Here is an 18,069-nt window from a genome sequence, read left to right as displayed (position 1 = left end):
TAATACCTTGATCAAGGGGCTGGATTTTGGAAGTTGTGTTTTTAGGTAAGTATTCAACCCGTATTTTACCGTCACAGGTTCTGAGTCTTTCGGCTGGAGGATGTGCTAGACAGTTGTCTAGCAAAAGAACGGCCTTTTCTTTTAAGCGTTTTGCCCGCAAATGCTTTCGCACAAAAACAAATTCGGTGAAGAACCATTGTTCAAAAATCTCTTGCCATCCAGGAATTTTTGGAGTACAAGAACGGCAGGCAATTCACAATTATGTGATGAAAGCACTGAGGCATGCGAGACTTTCCAATGCACAATGGTTTTAATTTATGCTTGCCTGTTGCATTCACACAAAACAATAAAGTAAGGCGATCTTTTGCCTGTTTATATCCTTCTTTCTTTCATTCATCTGTTCTGACAGCCAGGGTTTTATTGGGCAACATTTTACAATAAATTCCTGTTTCATCTGCGTGGTAAACCTATTCCTCCGAGTAACCCTCTGTCTGGTAAAATTTCCCTTAGCTTTGCAGGGTACGATTGCGAGGCGTCGGCATCAGCAGAGCGTTTTTCTCACGAAACTGCAATCTGAAAGATTCCGTGTCTTTTCTGAAATCGCCATAGCCAACCCGAACCCAAATCGCCTTAAAATTGCTGAATTTGCCATTAAGTTCCCGGTCGAATTTTTCCATTTGCATGGCTATAAGCAGACCAGGATCGGAATGCCTTTCTGCTGTTCTTGCACAAACCACGCGTACACTGCAGAATCAAGATTGGCATCATTCGCTAAACGGGCTTGTTTTCTTTGAAGGCCATGCTCTTCATCCAGGTTATGAATGTAAGTTCCAAGCTTGTCAGTATTCTTTAGCCATCCACGAAAGGGGGACTCGTTAATGTAAATATCGCGGCTAACCTTTGCTTGGGTTTCGCCATTTCTAAGTCATTCAACAGCGTCCAATTTCTCCTGCACCGAGTAAGCCTTCCTTTTGCCCGACATTTTTGACATCTTTCTAAAAGATAAATACTGTACCTGTAAATTTTTATTACATTACATTTGTATGGCGTTCTAGGCCTAAAGCAATCTTCTTAGGGCTTGTCTACACGACCTTGCAGGGTCGATCTAAGATACACAACTTCAGCTACGTGAATAGCTGATGCTCTACTGTCCACTGCACTTGCGCTCCTTGTTCTCGTGGAGTACTAGAATCAACAGGAGAGAGCTCAGCAGTCAATTTATCGCGTCTCTATACTCAAAAAAATTGTACTGTACAGTACTTAAATCTGGGATCCATGGCCGTGACCGCATAATATCCAAATTCTTGTTATTTCGACGCGTGTTCTAGCGAGGGTCCGGTGTACACTTAGGAAGGAAAAAATCAAATGTGCAACTACAAAAAGGGAAGTAACTGGCTAGCACTGCTGATAAGCATCTGGGGATTAGAGTGGATCACCAACTGAATATGAGTCTACAATACAATGCAATTGCCTTAAAAAGACTAATGCCATTCTAAGATGTATTAACAGGATGCAAGACAGAGGAGGTAATTGTCCCGCTCAACTTGGCATTGTTGAGGTCTCAGCTGGAGTACTATATCCAATTCTGGATGTCATACTTTAGGAAAGATGTGAATTAATAGAGAGAGTCAAGAAGAGGGCAACAAAAAAGATAAAAGGTTTAGAAAACCTTACCTAAGAGGAAAGGTTAAAAAAACTGGACATGTTTAGTCCTGAGAAAAGAAAACTGAGGGGGACCTGTGAACAGTCTACAAATATGTTAACAGCTGTTATAAAGAGGATAGTGATCAATTATTCCCCATGTCCACTGAAGGTAGGCCAAGAAGTAATGGGCTTAATTTGTAGCAAGAGAGACTTAGGTTAGATATGAGAAAAAACTTTCTAACTATCAGGGTAGTTAAATTCTGGAATAGGCTTCCAAAGGAGATTGTGGAATCTCCATCACTGGAGGTTTTTAAGAACAGTTGGACGAACACTCATCAGAGATGGTCTAGGTTTACTTGGTCCTGTCTCAGTATAGATGACTGGACTTGATGACCTCTCAAGGTCCCTTCCAGCCCTACATTTCTATGATTCTATAGTACTACCCCTCAGGCCCACTATATTTGAATTTCCTATAGTAAGAATGCTGTACATTGATATAATGGGCACATTAAAAAATGTGATCAGAGTAAGATAAATCTAAGTATGCCAACTCCCACTGAACTCAGCGGATTTTCATGTAGTACACCTACTAAAAAGAATCTAATATCAAATGCTGATACGTAGCATGAGTTACAAAAAATAGGCTTATGCCATTTTTACAGCTTTGGAATTAAAACATGCCTAGTACAAACACGAAGCACTTTAAGTAAAAGGTTTAGCGTACAGAAAAATTACACAGGTATTTATAATAATTAAAAAAAGAACTATGTTAAAAATGTTGAGGCTGCAAAGTAAAGCATTCAAATCACGAAATGCCAAATTTAAGGCTGTCTTCCAACCTTGTCGCTACCTCTTTGTGTTTACGTATTACAATATATTAATTTAATTACATAAGCATAAACTATTTTTCCATAGGACCCATGCCTTATTCAGTGTGCAGGTTGGACGATGCATAGTGAATAGCAGCGGTTCAATGTTTATATTATTCTCACTTTTCAATATATGTCTACCCACTAATGACAGAAACGGAGTCTGTTTAAAATTTGTTCAAATGTAAGAACAGGCCCGTTAAAACCTATGTCTGAATATTTTTCTGACAGACGATCTGTGTGCCAAGTTGGGGATAACGTAAATTAAAAACCACCCAACTGATACACAGATATCCCACCCTATATTCTCAGCCCCCATGTCTTGTAACAGAAACAAGATGCGAAGAAGGCATTCAGTATTATAAGAAGGTGCTATCCCCAAAATACAAAATGTAATAGGTAATTATGACAGCTGGTGATCTTACATTTAACATGAATTTTGTTTCCTTAATAGAGGAAGATCATGTAACAAAGTATTACCATAAATAAAAAATTGCACTTCCACAGCACCTCAGAAATGTTTTCAGGATTTCATTAATTACCATGGTCTTGATTCTACAACAGAATTTCTGCCAGTAGACCCGTGCATCTTTGTAGAGCCCCATTGTCTTGAGCTCTGCAAAGATACAAGGGTTCATCCGCACTGAACTTATTGCAGGATTGGGGCCTATGTGTACAATGTATATGTACTTTGACTAAATATAATCCTTATAATGTGTGTGTTATACACTGGCATACCTCGTTGTAGAATGTCCATTTTTCCCCTCTTCTTCTTTTCAAGTCTGTATCACTGCTCTTGAGCAGACATCACAGATTCATCTCCGTTAAAAATGAAAAAATTAGGTCACCATCACATTCTGTTCAATGGGTTCAGTCTGCAGTATTCTTCTTTGCTCAGGATATTAATCTTTCTAAAAGCATTCTAGCTCTTCAGTGTAACAATCTAACAGCAGTAATTACTTCTTGTTCTGCGTTATCAGACGTCACAGGTATTAAATGGTTTTTTCTTTTTGTCACTGGATTGGTGTATTTAAAAGATTTTCTTTGAAAATCACTCATTGATAACACTCTGAAAACAATCTTGTGTGTTCTGACATGAAGAACCAAAATTTCCAAGTTGGATGTGATGGGTGTGCCTGCAAAAATAACCGGACGCCCAGGATGCATGCAGACCAGGAAACCGTTCAAGCTAACAGCTAGCTGTACATTTGCCCATACTTCCCCCCCCAGATATGGAGCTTTGCAGGGTATTTTACCCTCCTTTGAAACTGTCTCTGTGAACATACCACACAGTCAGAATATAAGGTAACAATAAATTTACCATCTAGTGATAATTCAGTTATCTTTCTTTAATGAATAGCATGCAGTTGTTATACAGGAAACTACTTTATTATTAATACACATGAGGTTTTCTTGAAAAGGAGATGGGTGCTTATAACAATCCAGAACTTGTAGCAGAAAGCAACACATCTCTTGTTATATATACACATATGCAGTATATTCCCATCAACTGAAATTTAATCACCTTTTTACTATTTAGAGGGGAAAGGCAGTTTTTAAGGTGGTTAAGCTATGTATCATCAATACCATGAAGCTAATCTATCAGTTGTAATAGCTCCTATAAAATACCAGAGCGAGATTGCAATAAGACTAGAAAATGGGCTACAAATCCCAGATATGTTCAAGTAAGCAGTAAACCAAAAATAAAAATAGGTAGATCTGAAACCAAGAACTAGATAGCATTCATCTAATTCATGACTACTAAAGGTAGAATTCATAGGCCAAGGTTTTAAAGTGTCTTATTCATCTCTGAATGGCAATTATTGGACAAAGATTTAAATTACAAAATTTCCCTTCTTCCAAAAGGGTTAAATTTCCAGTACTGCTTTTCTATGCTCTGCATATGTAATACCTTTTACAGTTTCCATCATCACGTTATTCTAATGAAGCAAAAACAGTGTTCTCTGATAAAGACGTTAGAGGATGAGGCTGAAGGCCTTGGAATTTATGATTCGAGGATATGGTTACTACCAGAGAGAACCTTCAAGTTATTGTATTGAAATGAGCTCTCCCTTTGCCTCTCAACTCCCATTCTGATAAAGAATTATAGCTCACTTCTGTGAGTCCTTTTTTTAAACATTATTTTAAAAGCTGTCCCTCCTTTTTCTTTCACTCTCCCTCTAAAAAGAGTTTTCAAACCCATACAGTTTTATTTGAAAAAAGCAGAATTGGGAGTGGAGTGGGAGAGGCAGTGATAACTGGTTTTTCTCTCTTCTTTATCAACGTCGTTGTTCCTACAACTGAGGGGACCTTTAATAACAATATTTGTGCTTAGAGGCTCTGGGAATTTTGTGATGTGCATATATGAGTATTAGATCACTAACTTCATTTTAACATATGGCCTAAAAAAAAAAAAAAAAAAGATACAAAGTTGAAGGTGAAAGAGATGAGAGTTCTCCACAGAAAAAAGAACAGTACATTAATCCTATGTGCCACATACACTTAGTATCAGGTGCATTTGAGTAACTTATCAGTTTTGATGCTCCTTTACGAAAAGGCAAGTTAAAAAGTAAAAATAATCTCTCTCTACAATGTGATTTGCTTTAGATAAATATCCCTTTCTTCACATACATCTGCCATATACTGAAACGTGCATTTTTCTTTGACTTTTTCCCCCCTACAGTTCATAAGGTAAAGCATTAAGGAACAGTCTTCTAATTAACAGTTTGTTTGGATCATTCCATTATAATATCACTGCTGAAAGGAGAAGAATTAAAAACAAACATAAAAGTGTTAGAAGAACTAGCTTACAGTAGAGTCTTACCATTCCAATTTGCACACTGTAAAAGAATGAATCATTTCAGCTATATACAAACATTAAGATATCAATGAAAGAGGAATATGCATTTGGTTTCTGTTTGTTTTGTTATAATAATGGAAAAAACAGTTCAAATTGGTTTGAATGAAAAAAAAGCACACCTACCAGTGCAGCTGGGTTTCCTGAAACCTTTTTGATGTTCCTTGCTGGCATTCCATGAAGATGACTAAATCTACTCTGGAAACCTACAATCAAGCGTTAGAGCTCAGTTTAAAAAGTATTTTATATTACAGACAATCACATTCCTAAAGTTACAGTAGGAGATGGGAACCAAAAGGAATATAAAACATTTTCTTTCAATAACAAAGAATATTTTAATTTGTTGTTGATTTTATAGCTGCACCATTTGGCTTCATTTCTAAAACTACTGAATTATTTTATGAAAGCTGTTGAATTACAAGTTTAGGGCCTGATTCTGCAAACCCTGACCCACACAAAGTGTACATTTGTACTGATCAAGGGTTGCAGATTTGCAGTTTGTGTAGACATATCTGTGCTACCTTTAATCTAACTAGTTTGCTAAAACAGTAGTGAGGACACAGAGGTGTGAACTTTGGCATAGTCTGCACAAGTGAGTACATATCCGGGTGGGGTGGGGTGGGGTGGGGGGGGCGCTGGCTTTGTGCAACCCACACTGAAGCCTGAGCTGATGTTGCAGCGCCCTCATTGCTATTTTTAGCAACCTACCTAGATCACGTATGTCTATACAAGCTGCAAACTACAGTTTGAATCCGACTGCAATGTAGATGTTCCCAAAAAAATACACTGAAGTCACGGCAATCAATGGGACTCCTTGTGGGAGTACAGATTTGCAAGACAAGGGCCTAAGAAAAAAGAATCAATCTCATACCTTCTGAACTTTGTAATCATTGGCAAATTTATCTCTCATTCCCAGTCTTAGCACTGCTCTAAAAGTTTTTTTGAAAATTCTCAAGCTGATGAAACTCCAAGATCAAGACCAACCACAACATACTTTACATATCAGATGCAGGCTACAGACATCTTTCCATTGAACCCCAGCTACTATATTATTCTGCCTTTGAGTGTTACTAACCTCTCTTCCCTGAATGGGACATAAGAGGGAAAGCACCAGTTAAGATACTTTCAAAGACTGGATCAGGCAATTCTTTCTCCAATTCCGTTGAGTCCTGTTCCCACCAGTGACCGACCCCAGTGATTCCACACGCACCGCCAGATTCATTTTCATGAAACCAGTCACTCTGCTCATCATCACCTGTGTAAATATAATAACCACCCCCGCCCCCAAATACAGGTTTATTATCCAGAGAAACCACGCTTGTAATCACAATCTCTTTTTCTTGCTTTATAGTTGTACTACAATTATTTGTATATAGCAACTCTGCTTGGAGAATACGTTTTAATAGCATAACAAGTAATGCCATCAATAAAAACACACAAAATGTTCTGTTTTAGAACCAATTTAGAAAAGTGAAAAACAATAAAACTGATTAATCCTTTGGTGGTAACTGCAGGGAAATCCATTTAAATTACTGCACTTTTCCAATTAACAAAAAAACAAGCCTTAATCTCCTGCTGGGAATTAAAAGGTATAAAACTGTGAAACCAGTTCTTTGCAGCTGATAATGGTATATAATTAGCGTAATTTCGTGATTTGTATGGCATGTAAAAGGGGGAAAAATCATGAACAGATGTGACTAAATAAAATTAATCTGATTAAGTTTATTAAGAAATAAGTTTTGAAAAAATGGATTTTAAATGAAAAGTGACAGTACCATGAAATATACTGAGAAATGCACTGTATTGCATTATAAAGTTGGCCATTTTTAACAAAAAATATTTTATGGACATTTTCAGTAAATATTAGAGACAATCGCAAAAGCAAGAAAAATTCAACATTAAATAACATCAAAGTCTGTCTTTAACTAATCTGATATAAAAAATAGTCGTAGTCCCCCCCCCCAAACATTTAATTAAAGGTGAACTGCTATGTTTTAAAAACACTGTTTTGTACAAACATGTAGAGGTAGTAAAAAAGAAGAGTACAGAGCACTGTATTTTAAACAAAACTTTGAGGCCATCATTTTATCACTGAGGTCTTGAGCTGCTAATTCCCACTTACTTCCCTCCATTTAGAAGGAAATCCATTAAATCCGAAATATCCTCTTAAGACTTCACTAACTGTCCTTAAATCCAGGAGTTTTAAAAGAAGTATGCTATCGGACTGGTACCATGCCTGGTAGTGTAGTTGCACATAACCTAACATAACTATTTCCATGTATAAAACTGTACCGTGCCTTTCACATTTTTAAATCTGCAAGACTACACGAAACACACATTACATGAATGTTTAACATTTAATATGCATGGGATAAAAACATTTAAGGAAAATTATTCATTTAAATTTGTTTAATTAAATAGGTGGCTTTACACAGTCAAGTTTATGTCAGCCACAGAATAACCTACATATCAGATGTATTTTGTGAAGTATCCAAGCATATTTGAATATGGGATAATCATGTAACATGATCAGCAATTTGTTACTTCCACTTTGATTGTGCTAAATGTCATTGTCACTCTGACAACAAAAAGAACACATTGTCATGAAAATCCAAGCAAAGCCTTGAGGAAAAGTGGAAAAACAGATATTACAACAATCCACAATTATTTAATTTTATAATTCAAATGTGAGGCAATTCCCCAATACCAGGCCAAGCATACCACTACCGGCTAAAAGTGCTAGTTCTGGCCTGACTGAGTCCATATTAAGAAGAATCAAGATCATCTCACTGATCCCTTACGGATTAAATTATAAATTGATAGGTTCCAGAAAAGGATAAGAGAAGAAATAAGAAGAGGGGAAAAAAGCCACCTGTAAAATGAGCAATAACACAGAAGTGGGGAGGACGGGGAAGCAGGAGGCGGAAGCTGGAAACAGGGATTTTTTGTACACCTAATATCTATCAAGGAATTCAGCATATTTCACTCTCCCAATTCTCACACTGGCACATATCTATTTTGCTGTGACTTTTCACAAAGTCTGTCCCTCATTAATTCTATCCTCGCCTTCCTCAAGGTCAAGCTAAGTTTCTCTCTATGGATCTAATCCATGATGATCCTCAACAGAGCTAGACGAATAGTGGTGGACAACAGCATGCAAATGTTTTAGCTAATTTTGTACTATATTTCAACCTGGCTCTATTCAAACCCCTTTCGTTTAGTTTTTCACAAACTCTTGTACTAGTGAAATTTGTTCAAATATTTGGTTACAGAAAGTTGGTTAAAAATGAAACAGCCTATAACTAAGAAATGAAATTTGTGAACAGAAGAAAAGGATAAAGCAATACTAAAAATGACTTGTAATTAACAACTCTGCCAAGCTCAAGCCCCAACAATTGGGACTGATTATTCAAATTAGGCTGATGTCTGGTATGGAGAAAAGCAGATTTTCTTGTACCCAGATTTAAGTTCAGAAACTGTGGGGAAGAAAAAAACAGATAATGAATGGATCACTGGTGGCTAAACATGATTTGTAAACAGCAATCTGCTGCCCAGCTTTTGTGATCACAGAGAGTAACTACACAATTCCATCAAGCAACAGACTGCATTGAAAGTTCTTCAGTATTAAACAGACTGCCAACTACTGGTACTGTATAGTATGTAGAATAACAATACTTATACCTCAAAAGGAAGTTAAGTATAAATTATTTCAATTTTGGTTATTGGGAAGCTACCACACAAAGAGATGAAGTAATTTGCTCAAGGCTACACAGCAGGTCCATGGCAGAACTCGAAACAGAACCCGAGCCTCCTGACTTGCAAGATGTTGTTTATTTGGCCACTTACTCGTATCTAGGTATTTGACTGTTTAATTAAGAGTATGTCTACACTGGCAGAGTTACAGCACCAGGAGTTACAGCGCTGCTCAGAGAGCGCTGAAGAGAAACCGCTGTCGTGTGTTCATACTGTCAGCTGCCTGCGCAATAGCATGTTCACACTTGCGGCACTTGCAGTGGTATTCGGAGCGGTGCACTCTGGGGGCAGCTATACCACAGAGCATCTCTTCCTCTTCTGCCACGAAGAGTGGTGTTGCCGGGCATCCTGGGTCCTGTCCCAATGCCCCGTGATGCATTGCTTTGCATCCCAGCAATCCCTGTGCTTCCGTCCGCATTTGGCACCATCTTTCAACAGTCTGTGTACTGTGTGCTCTGCCTCTTCGGTCTGCAGGAATGGATCCCACGATGTTGACTCTCACTAACTCACGCTCACTAACATGTCACGAGTGGTAGTGGAGTTATTCCTTAAACTACAAAAGGCAAGAGGAGTTTGACATTGGTGTTGCCACATGTAGTAGCTATGACATGAGATTGCTTGTGGCATTCACGGAGGTGCTGCTCACAGTGCTTTTGGGCTTGGGAAACAAGCACTGTGTGGTGGGATCACATCATCATGCACGTCTGGGATGACGAGCAGCGGCTGCAGAACTTTCGGATGAGGAAAGTCACGATGTTGGCTATAATTACATTTGACTCTTCCCTGTTAAATCTGCCTGGGTGTGCAAGGGAGGCTGAGGGACTTGTATCTGGCGCTGAATATCAAATCTAGGTATCCAGACTCAAATTCAGCATAATATCTGTGAGATCAGCTCCTTGAAAACAAATTAGAAACCTTTGGATCCTCGTGTAGTAACTTGCAAATTGTGGGGGTCCTAGAGGGGGATGAAAGGGGAAATCTGTTGAGTTTGTCCCCCAGCTCTGTGCAGAGATTGTAGATTTACCAGAGACATAAGAGTACTTTACCCCTCAGCCTGCCCTGGCAGTAAACCAAATGTCCATTTCCTCAAATGTTTTCTTAGTTTATTACATAGGAAGCTAGGGAGAAGAATGAATGCTGGAGTGCTTTTAATCCTAGGATCATGATTTTTCAGGACCTTGCTGGACATAGTGTGAACACAGGGCTGCCTTCAATAGTGCAAGGAACATAGCTAGCTGCAAAAAGGCCTTAAATAATATAAACTGTTTCAAGCCATGTTCATGTACAGCATGGAGAAGAGACCTATGTCTTTCAAAAGCCTTAAGAGTCAGAAAACTTCCTTAAAGGACTCCAACAAGATTAACTATCTGTGCTCACTACTTGCTCCTGTATTAAAAAATGGATTTGTGATCCCTAGTGAACTCCTAACAAAAAGATTTGGTCTAACTTTTTTTTTTATAAATGTTTAATTGGTTCCTAGCAGATGGAGATTGAGATGCTGCACTCCTTTCAGCTCCCTGCCCTCCTTCCCTTTCCCTCCCTTCCCATTCCTTTACTCATCTGTTCTCCCCCCCCCTTATTTTTTGGAGGAAAATTGAATAAAATTTTTTTAAAGGCAGTTTAAATTGACAATACTGAGCCAACATTTTAACAAACCAAACTTTCTCATAGTTTAGTTTAGGCATTTAACCATTCAAGACATGTAAAAAAGCAATTATAGCAGAACGATCTGATTTAAGTTGTAGTATGTGCAACTACAAGTCCCAGCATAATCAGTGGTATATCAAAAACCAATATTGTGTGTCAGGAACCCTAGAATTATGCAGTACTTCATGAACATTGCATCCATTAAATGCAAAGAAATACACAACCTACGACATCTAAACTAATCTTGTTTTAACTTAGTGCAGGGGTGGGCAAACTACAGCCCATGGGCCGGATCCGGCCTGCCAGCCATTTTAAGCTGGCCCTCGAGCTCACAGCTTAACTTTTAACAAGTTTGGTTAAAATTTGCAGGAGATAATGCTGCCCACTTCTTGTTTACAATGTCACCTGAAAGTGAGAACAGGTGTTTGCTTGGCACTTTTGTAGACGGCGTTGCAAGATATTTGTGTGTCAGATATGCTAAATATTCATATGCCCCTTCATTCTTCGACCATCATTCCAGAGGACATGCTTCCATGCTGATGATGCTCGTTAAAAAAAAAAAAACATGCGTTAATTGTATTTGTGACTGAACTCCTGGGGGGAAGAATTGTATGTCTCCTCTAGTTTTACCTGCATTCTGCCATATATTTCATATCATAGCAGTCTCAGATGATGACCCAGCACATGTTCGTTTGAAGAACACTGTCACAGCAGATTTGACAAAAAACTTAAAGAAGGTACCAATGGAAGATTCCTAAAAATAGCTACAGCACTCGACCCAAGGTTTAAGAATCTGAAACGCCGTCCAAAATCTGAGAGGGACGAAGTGCGGAGCATGCTTTCAGAAGATTTAAAAGAGCAACACTCAAATACGTAAACTACAGAACCCAAACCACCAAAAAAGAAAATCAATCTTCTGCTGGTGGCATCTGTCATAAACAAAGATACGGGTAACATAAAATCCCTCCTGGGAAGCTGTACTAAATCGCTTTACCTGAAAGGGTTAAGAAGCTCAAATAACCTAGTTGGCACCTGACCGAAAGGACCAATAAGGAAGGAAGATACTTTTAAATCTTTGGGGGGGAGGTTTTGTTTGTGCTCTCTTTATTTCTTCCCTCTCCAGATGGAGAGAGAGAGGGACCAGGCAGGTAAAACATCTCCTGAAAACATACCTGAAATGATTCATCTATGATTACAAAAACTGTAAGTAAGGCAAGGAAATGCGTTACATTATCTTTTCTTTTAACTTGTGAATTTTCCCTGTGCTAAGAGGTAGTTTCATTCTTGTTTTGTAACTGTGAAGCAGAGTCAGAGGGGAATCCTCTGTGTTTTAAATCTTTTTATTTACCCTGTAAAGTTACCTTCCATCCTGATTTTGCAGGTGTGATTCTTTTACTTTTTTTTTTTAATAAATAAAATTCTTCTTCTAAGAACCTGATTGGTTTTCAGTGTCCTAAAAACCAAATGATTTGGTCTGTGCTCACATTGTAACCAACTGGTTGGTATATTATTCTCAAGCCTCACCAGAAAAGGGGGTAAATGGGTTTGGGGGAATATTTTGGGGGAATAGGGACTCCAAGTGACCCTTTCCTGACTTTTTGTGTAAATCACTTGGTGGTGGCAGCAATACCTTCCAAGGACAAAGAAAGGAATTTGTGCCTTGGGGGAAGTTTTTAACCCAAGCTGGTAGAATATAAGATTAGGGGGTCTTTCATTCGGATCCCCACATCTGTACCCTAGAGTTCAGAGTGGGGAGGGAACTCTGACAGCATCTGATTCAGAGGATGAAAATGAACATGCGTCAGTCTGCTCTGCTTTGGATCGTTATTGAGCAGACCCCGTCATCAGCATGGACGCACGCATGTCCTCTGGAATGGTGGTTGAAGCATGAAGGGACAAATGAATCTTTAGCGCATCTGACATGTAAATATCTTGCGGCGCCGGCTACAACAGTGCCATGTGAATGTTTGTTCTCACTTTCAGGTGACATTGTAAACAAGAAGTAGGCAGCATTATCTCCTGCAAATTGTAACCAAACTTGTTTGTCTGAGTGATTGGATTTGCAGGCTCTAATTTTACATTGTTTTATTTTTGACTGCAGGGTTTTTTTGTACATAATTCTACATTTGTAAATTCAACTTTCATGATAAAGAGATTGCACTACAGTACTTGTATTAGGTGAATTGAAAAATACTATTTCTTTTGTTTTTCTTAAGCGCAAATACTTGTAATAAAAAATTAATATAAAGTGAGCACTGTGCACTTTGTACTCTGTGTTGTAATTGAAATCAACATATTTGAAAAAGTAGAAAACATCCAAAATATTTAAATAAATGGTATTTTATTGTTGTTTAATAGTGCGATTAATCACGCAATTAAACAGCCCCAATTTATTTCAAACCTCCTCTAACGACACCTCAGTCTGGGACAGCTCCTCAGACTTGGAATGCGTCAGGTTTGGGAATCTCCCTCACATCCTCAGCCATGAAAACCGATGCAAAGAATTCATTCAGTTTCTCCGCAATGGCCTTATCGTCTTTGAGTGCTCCTTTAGCATCTCCATCGTTCAGTGGCCCCACTGGTTGTTTAGCAGGCTTCCTGCTTCCCATGTACTTAAAAAAAAAAGTCTGCTATTATTTTTGGGTCTTTGGCTAGCTGTTCTTCAAATTCTTCTTTGGCCTTCCTAATTATATTTTTACACTTCACTTGCCAGAGTTTATGCTCCTTTCTATTTTCCTCAATAGGATTTAACTTCCACTTGTTAAAGGATGTCTTTTTGCCTCTCACTGCTTCTTTTACTTTATTGTTTATCCACAGTGGCACTTTTTTGGTTCTCTTACTATGTTTTTTAATTTGGGGTATACATTTAAGTTGAGTCTCTATTATGGTGTCAAGTTTCCATGCAGCTTGCAGGGATTTGACGTTTGGCAGAGTATCTTTTAATTTCTGTTTAAATAGTGTCCCCACACTGTAAATCTTACTCACAAAAATACTATTTGGATGCCTAAGGACTGTATACACTGCATGCCCTAAATACTCAGACTCCAAAAATACAAATGTTTCCTTTTCATTTGACTAGTCACAATAACGGAGATCCTATTTTTATCCAAATGAAACCCCAGATATTTTAGACCTTAAGGCTTCAATCTAGGAGGCACTTATGCAGGTGTTGCTTGTGTCTTGGTAATACGGTGTGGCGATAACTCTCTCGTTCATTCTTGTTTGTAAAGTACTTTGAAACTGTCAGATCAAGGACAGTATGGAAGCCCTGAGCCGGTGCAAGCCACCCCATGGGGCTGAAGCCCTGAGCCCCGGCAGAAGCCCTCCCTCCCCTGGCCAGGCTGTGGAGTTTTTATAGCATGTTGGAGGGGGGGTGGGGGCCTCTGAAAGAAAAAGACTGAGATGCCACGATTTAGAGGAAGAACAGAAGGTAATTAAGGATGGAGTCCTATGGAACTGCAATAGAAAGCTGGGGGAGGGGAAGGAGGAGGAGGAGGAGGATCCTCTGAATGACACACTGAGAAAGTGAATGGTGAGGTAGGAGGAGAACCTGGAAAGGACAGAGTCATGAAAAACAAAGGAGGACAAGATTTCAGGAACAGCATGGCTGATCATGTCAAAGGCAGCTGATAGGTCAAGGAAAATGAGGATGAACTACCTGGTTTTAAGCCTTGGATAGGAAAAGCTCATTAGAGACTTTGGCAAGAGGGGTTGTAGCACAGTTCAAGGGATGGAAGATGGATTAGAGCGGCTCTAAAATAGAATTAGAAGAAGAGAGAAACTCCAGACAGCAACTGTAGACAGCATGTTCAAGGAGCTCAGAGATGAAAGGTATAAGGAATACAGGATGGTAGTTGGAGGAGCCGGGGGGTTGTTTGGGTTTTTTTTTTTGGGGGGGGGAGGGAGGGAGTTAATAAAATGGGAGAGACTAAAGCATGCTTCTATTGTGAGGAGAGAGCAAGAGAAGAGTGAAAGGTTAAGGAAAAAAAGTAAGGCTGGGACGAGAGTGGGCATGAGCAAGGTCAGCAGCTGGGATGAGGTCATTGGGGCAGGTGGAAAGGCTACAGGAGGAAAGCAGTCAAACTTCTGAGTGTGTGAAGGGTCATGGAGGTGAGAGCTGCAGGATGGCAAAGGAAGTTCATGCCATATTTTATCAGTTTTCTCTTAGAACAAATCAGTGAGATCTTCTATGGATTGAGAAATCGAGGCAGGAGAAGGGGAGAGTTTGAGGAGCAAATTAAAGGTGGTAAAAAGGGGACTAGAGGCATGGGGATTGATTAAATTAGAGAAGTAGAGTTGTCTGGGAAAGAAGATGGCAGAACTAAAGGAGGAGAGAACATATCTGTAGTGGAGGAAGTCAGCCTGGTCACAGGATTTCTGTCAGTCACTCTGCATTGAGAGAGTAGGAGTGGAGGAAGCAGATGTTGGAGGTGAGCCAGGGCTGCGGGTTGGCAAGTTAGACATTGTGATGGGAGAGAAGGGCACAAGAGCCAAAGGTGGAGGAGAATAAAGTATGGAGAGAGTGAACTACATCAACAACAGAAAGGGAAGAGAGGGCAGGGAGGAGAAGGCTGAGAGCAGAGGAGAAGTCATCAACACTGATGAATGGGAAGTTACAGAAAGCCTAAGCTACAGGGTGAGAGAAAAAGAAGGGGTGGATGATGCTGAAACAGATGCTGTTTCAGTCAACCAGACAGTCAGATAGGAGAAACTCATCAAAACAAAAATCAGAAGAGTGAGCAGTGATTGGTGAAGACCATGTCAAGTGAACAGCCTCTTTGGTGAGAGGCAGAATTCAGCCAGATCGAATAAAGACAGGAGGGCAAGGGAATGTGAAGCTAAGGGATTGGATGGGTGAGCAATATGGAAGCTAAAGTAATTTAAGATGAGCGTGGAAGATTGTGAGTAGAGGAAGAGAGAGCCAGGAGGCAAATCAGAGAGGAAGGCTGATAGGGAAGAGTATGGTGGACAGCAGATGACAACAAGATAGAGTGGGAGAGAAGAGTCAGATGCAAAGCTGTTCAAAGACTGAGAAAGAAGGGGGAGGAAGGAGAGGTTGTGTCATAAATATAAATGGAAGGGTAAACTCCTTTAAATCCCTCCTGGCCAGAGGAAAAACCCTTTCACCTGTAAAGGGTTAAGAAGCTAGGATAACCTCGCTGGCACCTGACCAAAATGACCAATGAGGAGACAAGATACTTTCAAAGCTGGGGGGGGGGGAGGGGAGAGAAACAAAGGTTCTCTCTGTCTGTGTGATGCTTTTGCCGGGAACAGAAAAGGAATGGAGTCTTAGAACTTAGTAAGTAATCTAGCTAGATATGCGTTAGATTCTGTTTTGTTTAAATGGCTGAGAAAATAAGCTGTGCTGAATGGAATGTATATTCCTGCTTGTGTGTCTTTTTGTAACCTAAGATTTTGCCAAGAGGGATTCTCTATGTTTTGAATCTGATTACCCTGTAAGGTATTTACCATCCTGATTTTACAGAGGTGATTCTTTTACTTTTTTTCTTCAATTAAAATTCTTCTTTTAAGAACCTGACTGGTTTTTCATTGTTCTTAAGATCCAAGGGTTTGGGTCTGTGGTCACCTATGCAAATTGGTGAGGATTTTTATCAAGCCTTCCCCAGGAAAGGGGGTGTAGGGTTTGGGGAGGATTTTGGGGGGGGAAAGAACTTTCCAAGTGGGCTCTTTCCTTGTTATATATCTGTTAGATGCTTGGTGGTGGCAGCAATAAAGTCCAAGGGCAAAAGGTAAAAGTTTGTACCTTGGGGAAGTTTTAACCTAAGCTGGTAAAAATAAGCTTGCGGGTTTTCATGCAGGTCCCCACTATGTACGCTAGAGTTCAGAGTGGGGAAGGAACCTTGACAGGTTGGAAGCAGCAGGAACAGGAAAGGAGAAGCTTAACACCCACACCTGATCCAGGGCAAGGAGTGAGACAGAAGCAGAAGCCTCCAAAAGAGAAGGCTGTTTCAGAGGCAGTGTCACATGAAATGATCCAGCCCTCTGAGAGCAAGATAAGATGGTATTGTGGATGATCTTTTGAGAGACAGACTGTGCATTTCATAATGAATACACACAAGTGGACTGAATTTAGGCTGCACAGGCAACCTTAATTTTGGCATTTCCTAACTTCTTAGTGCTTGATTTTTCAGGTTTATGTTCTTTTAATGTAGGGTTTGGGGTTTTTTGGGGTGGGGGAAGGTGTTAAGGAGTCTGTGTGCAAGTATAATCAGTGTCATCTTTAAAAGAATGTGTTTGGGCAATATTAGAAGACTACTGAATGTCACCAAAACAAGAACTTTTATCACTAGCCTGTTAGACCTTTGAGAGTACAATTAGCCTGTATTTCAGTCTTTTCAAAAGTAGATTTTCTAATAGTAATTATGTTATGAATTAACATCTGCACAACCACCTCAAAGCTCAAGGTTGGGTTAATGGTCGCAACTGTGAATCCTTTACATTATGAAGAGGGCCATATCACAGCTTGCACTCTTTTCCATTTCAGTAGAGTCACTGGCAGCCATATCCTACTAGATAGAAATCTGTACCCTACCTAATATCTCATTCACTATCCAAATGTCATCTCCCACTTTTGATCAACTCATTATGCCTCCATTGCCCATTTCTTAAGTTTTCAAACAAGCAGCTTTGTACATTCTCTCATGCTACCCCTTACACTTGGGAAGAGATGCCTGTGAACATATGCAAAACTACTCGATTATCCTCTTTCAAATCCCTCCTTAAGAAACTATCCTTTTCCATGATGCCTGTAAAAATCTTGACAACAGTTCGGTTACTGGTGTGCAGACACCACTATCTGTTATGCTGACCAATATTGTCTCATTGCTTATTTGTACTCTCCCATCAGTCTGTACCCATCTGTTGTATCTTGTTTTATACACTGTAAACTAAGGTTGCCAACTTTCTAACTGCACTAAACTGAACACCCCTGCCCCGCCCCAAGGCCCTGCCCCCAATCACTCCATTCCCCCTCCCTCCTTCACTCACTCGCCCCCACCCTCACTCACTTTCACTGGTCTGGGGCAGGGGGTTGGAGTGCGAGAGGGGGCTCTGGTGTGGTGGTTGGGGTGCGGGAGGGAATTCAGGCTCCCGCTGGGGGTGTGGGCTCTGGAGTGGGGCTGGGGTTAAGGGTTTTGGGGTACAGGAGGGGATGCGGGATCCGCGAGGGAGTTTGGGTGCGGGAGGGGACTCAGGGCTGGGGTAGGAGTGTGGGACGGGGCTGGGGTGTGGGCTCTGGGAGGGAGTTAGGGTGTGGGCAGGGATTCCAATCCGGGGCAG

General features: G+C 40.0%; 1 protein-coding gene across 1 annotated transcript in view; it reads right to left on the bottom strand.

The window, feature by feature from the left end:
- Positions 1–18,069, bottom strand: part of GPATCH2 (G-patch domain containing 2) — a 180,849-nt gene that overhangs the window by 142,044 nt on the left and 20,736 nt on the right. The window contains exons 4-5 of the mRNA XM_077813756.1: positions 6,446–6,625; positions 5,497–5,576 (exon numbers count right to left, since the gene is read on the bottom strand). Coding sequence (XP_077669882.1) covers positions 5,497–5,576; positions 6,446–6,625 — 260 coding nt within the window. The remainder of the gene's footprint in view (positions 1–5,496; positions 5,577–6,445; positions 6,626–18,069) is intronic.

Source organism: Eretmochelys imbricata, chromosome 3 (genome assembly GCF_965152235.1).
Source record: "Eretmochelys imbricata isolate rEreImb1 chromosome 3, rEreImb1.hap1, whole genome shotgun sequence".
Classification (NCBI taxonomy): domain Eukaryota; kingdom Metazoa; phylum Chordata; order Testudines; family Cheloniidae; genus Eretmochelys; species Eretmochelys imbricata.
Note: the sequence above shows the minus strand (reverse complement) of the source record. Positions and strands in the feature narration are given on the sequence as shown.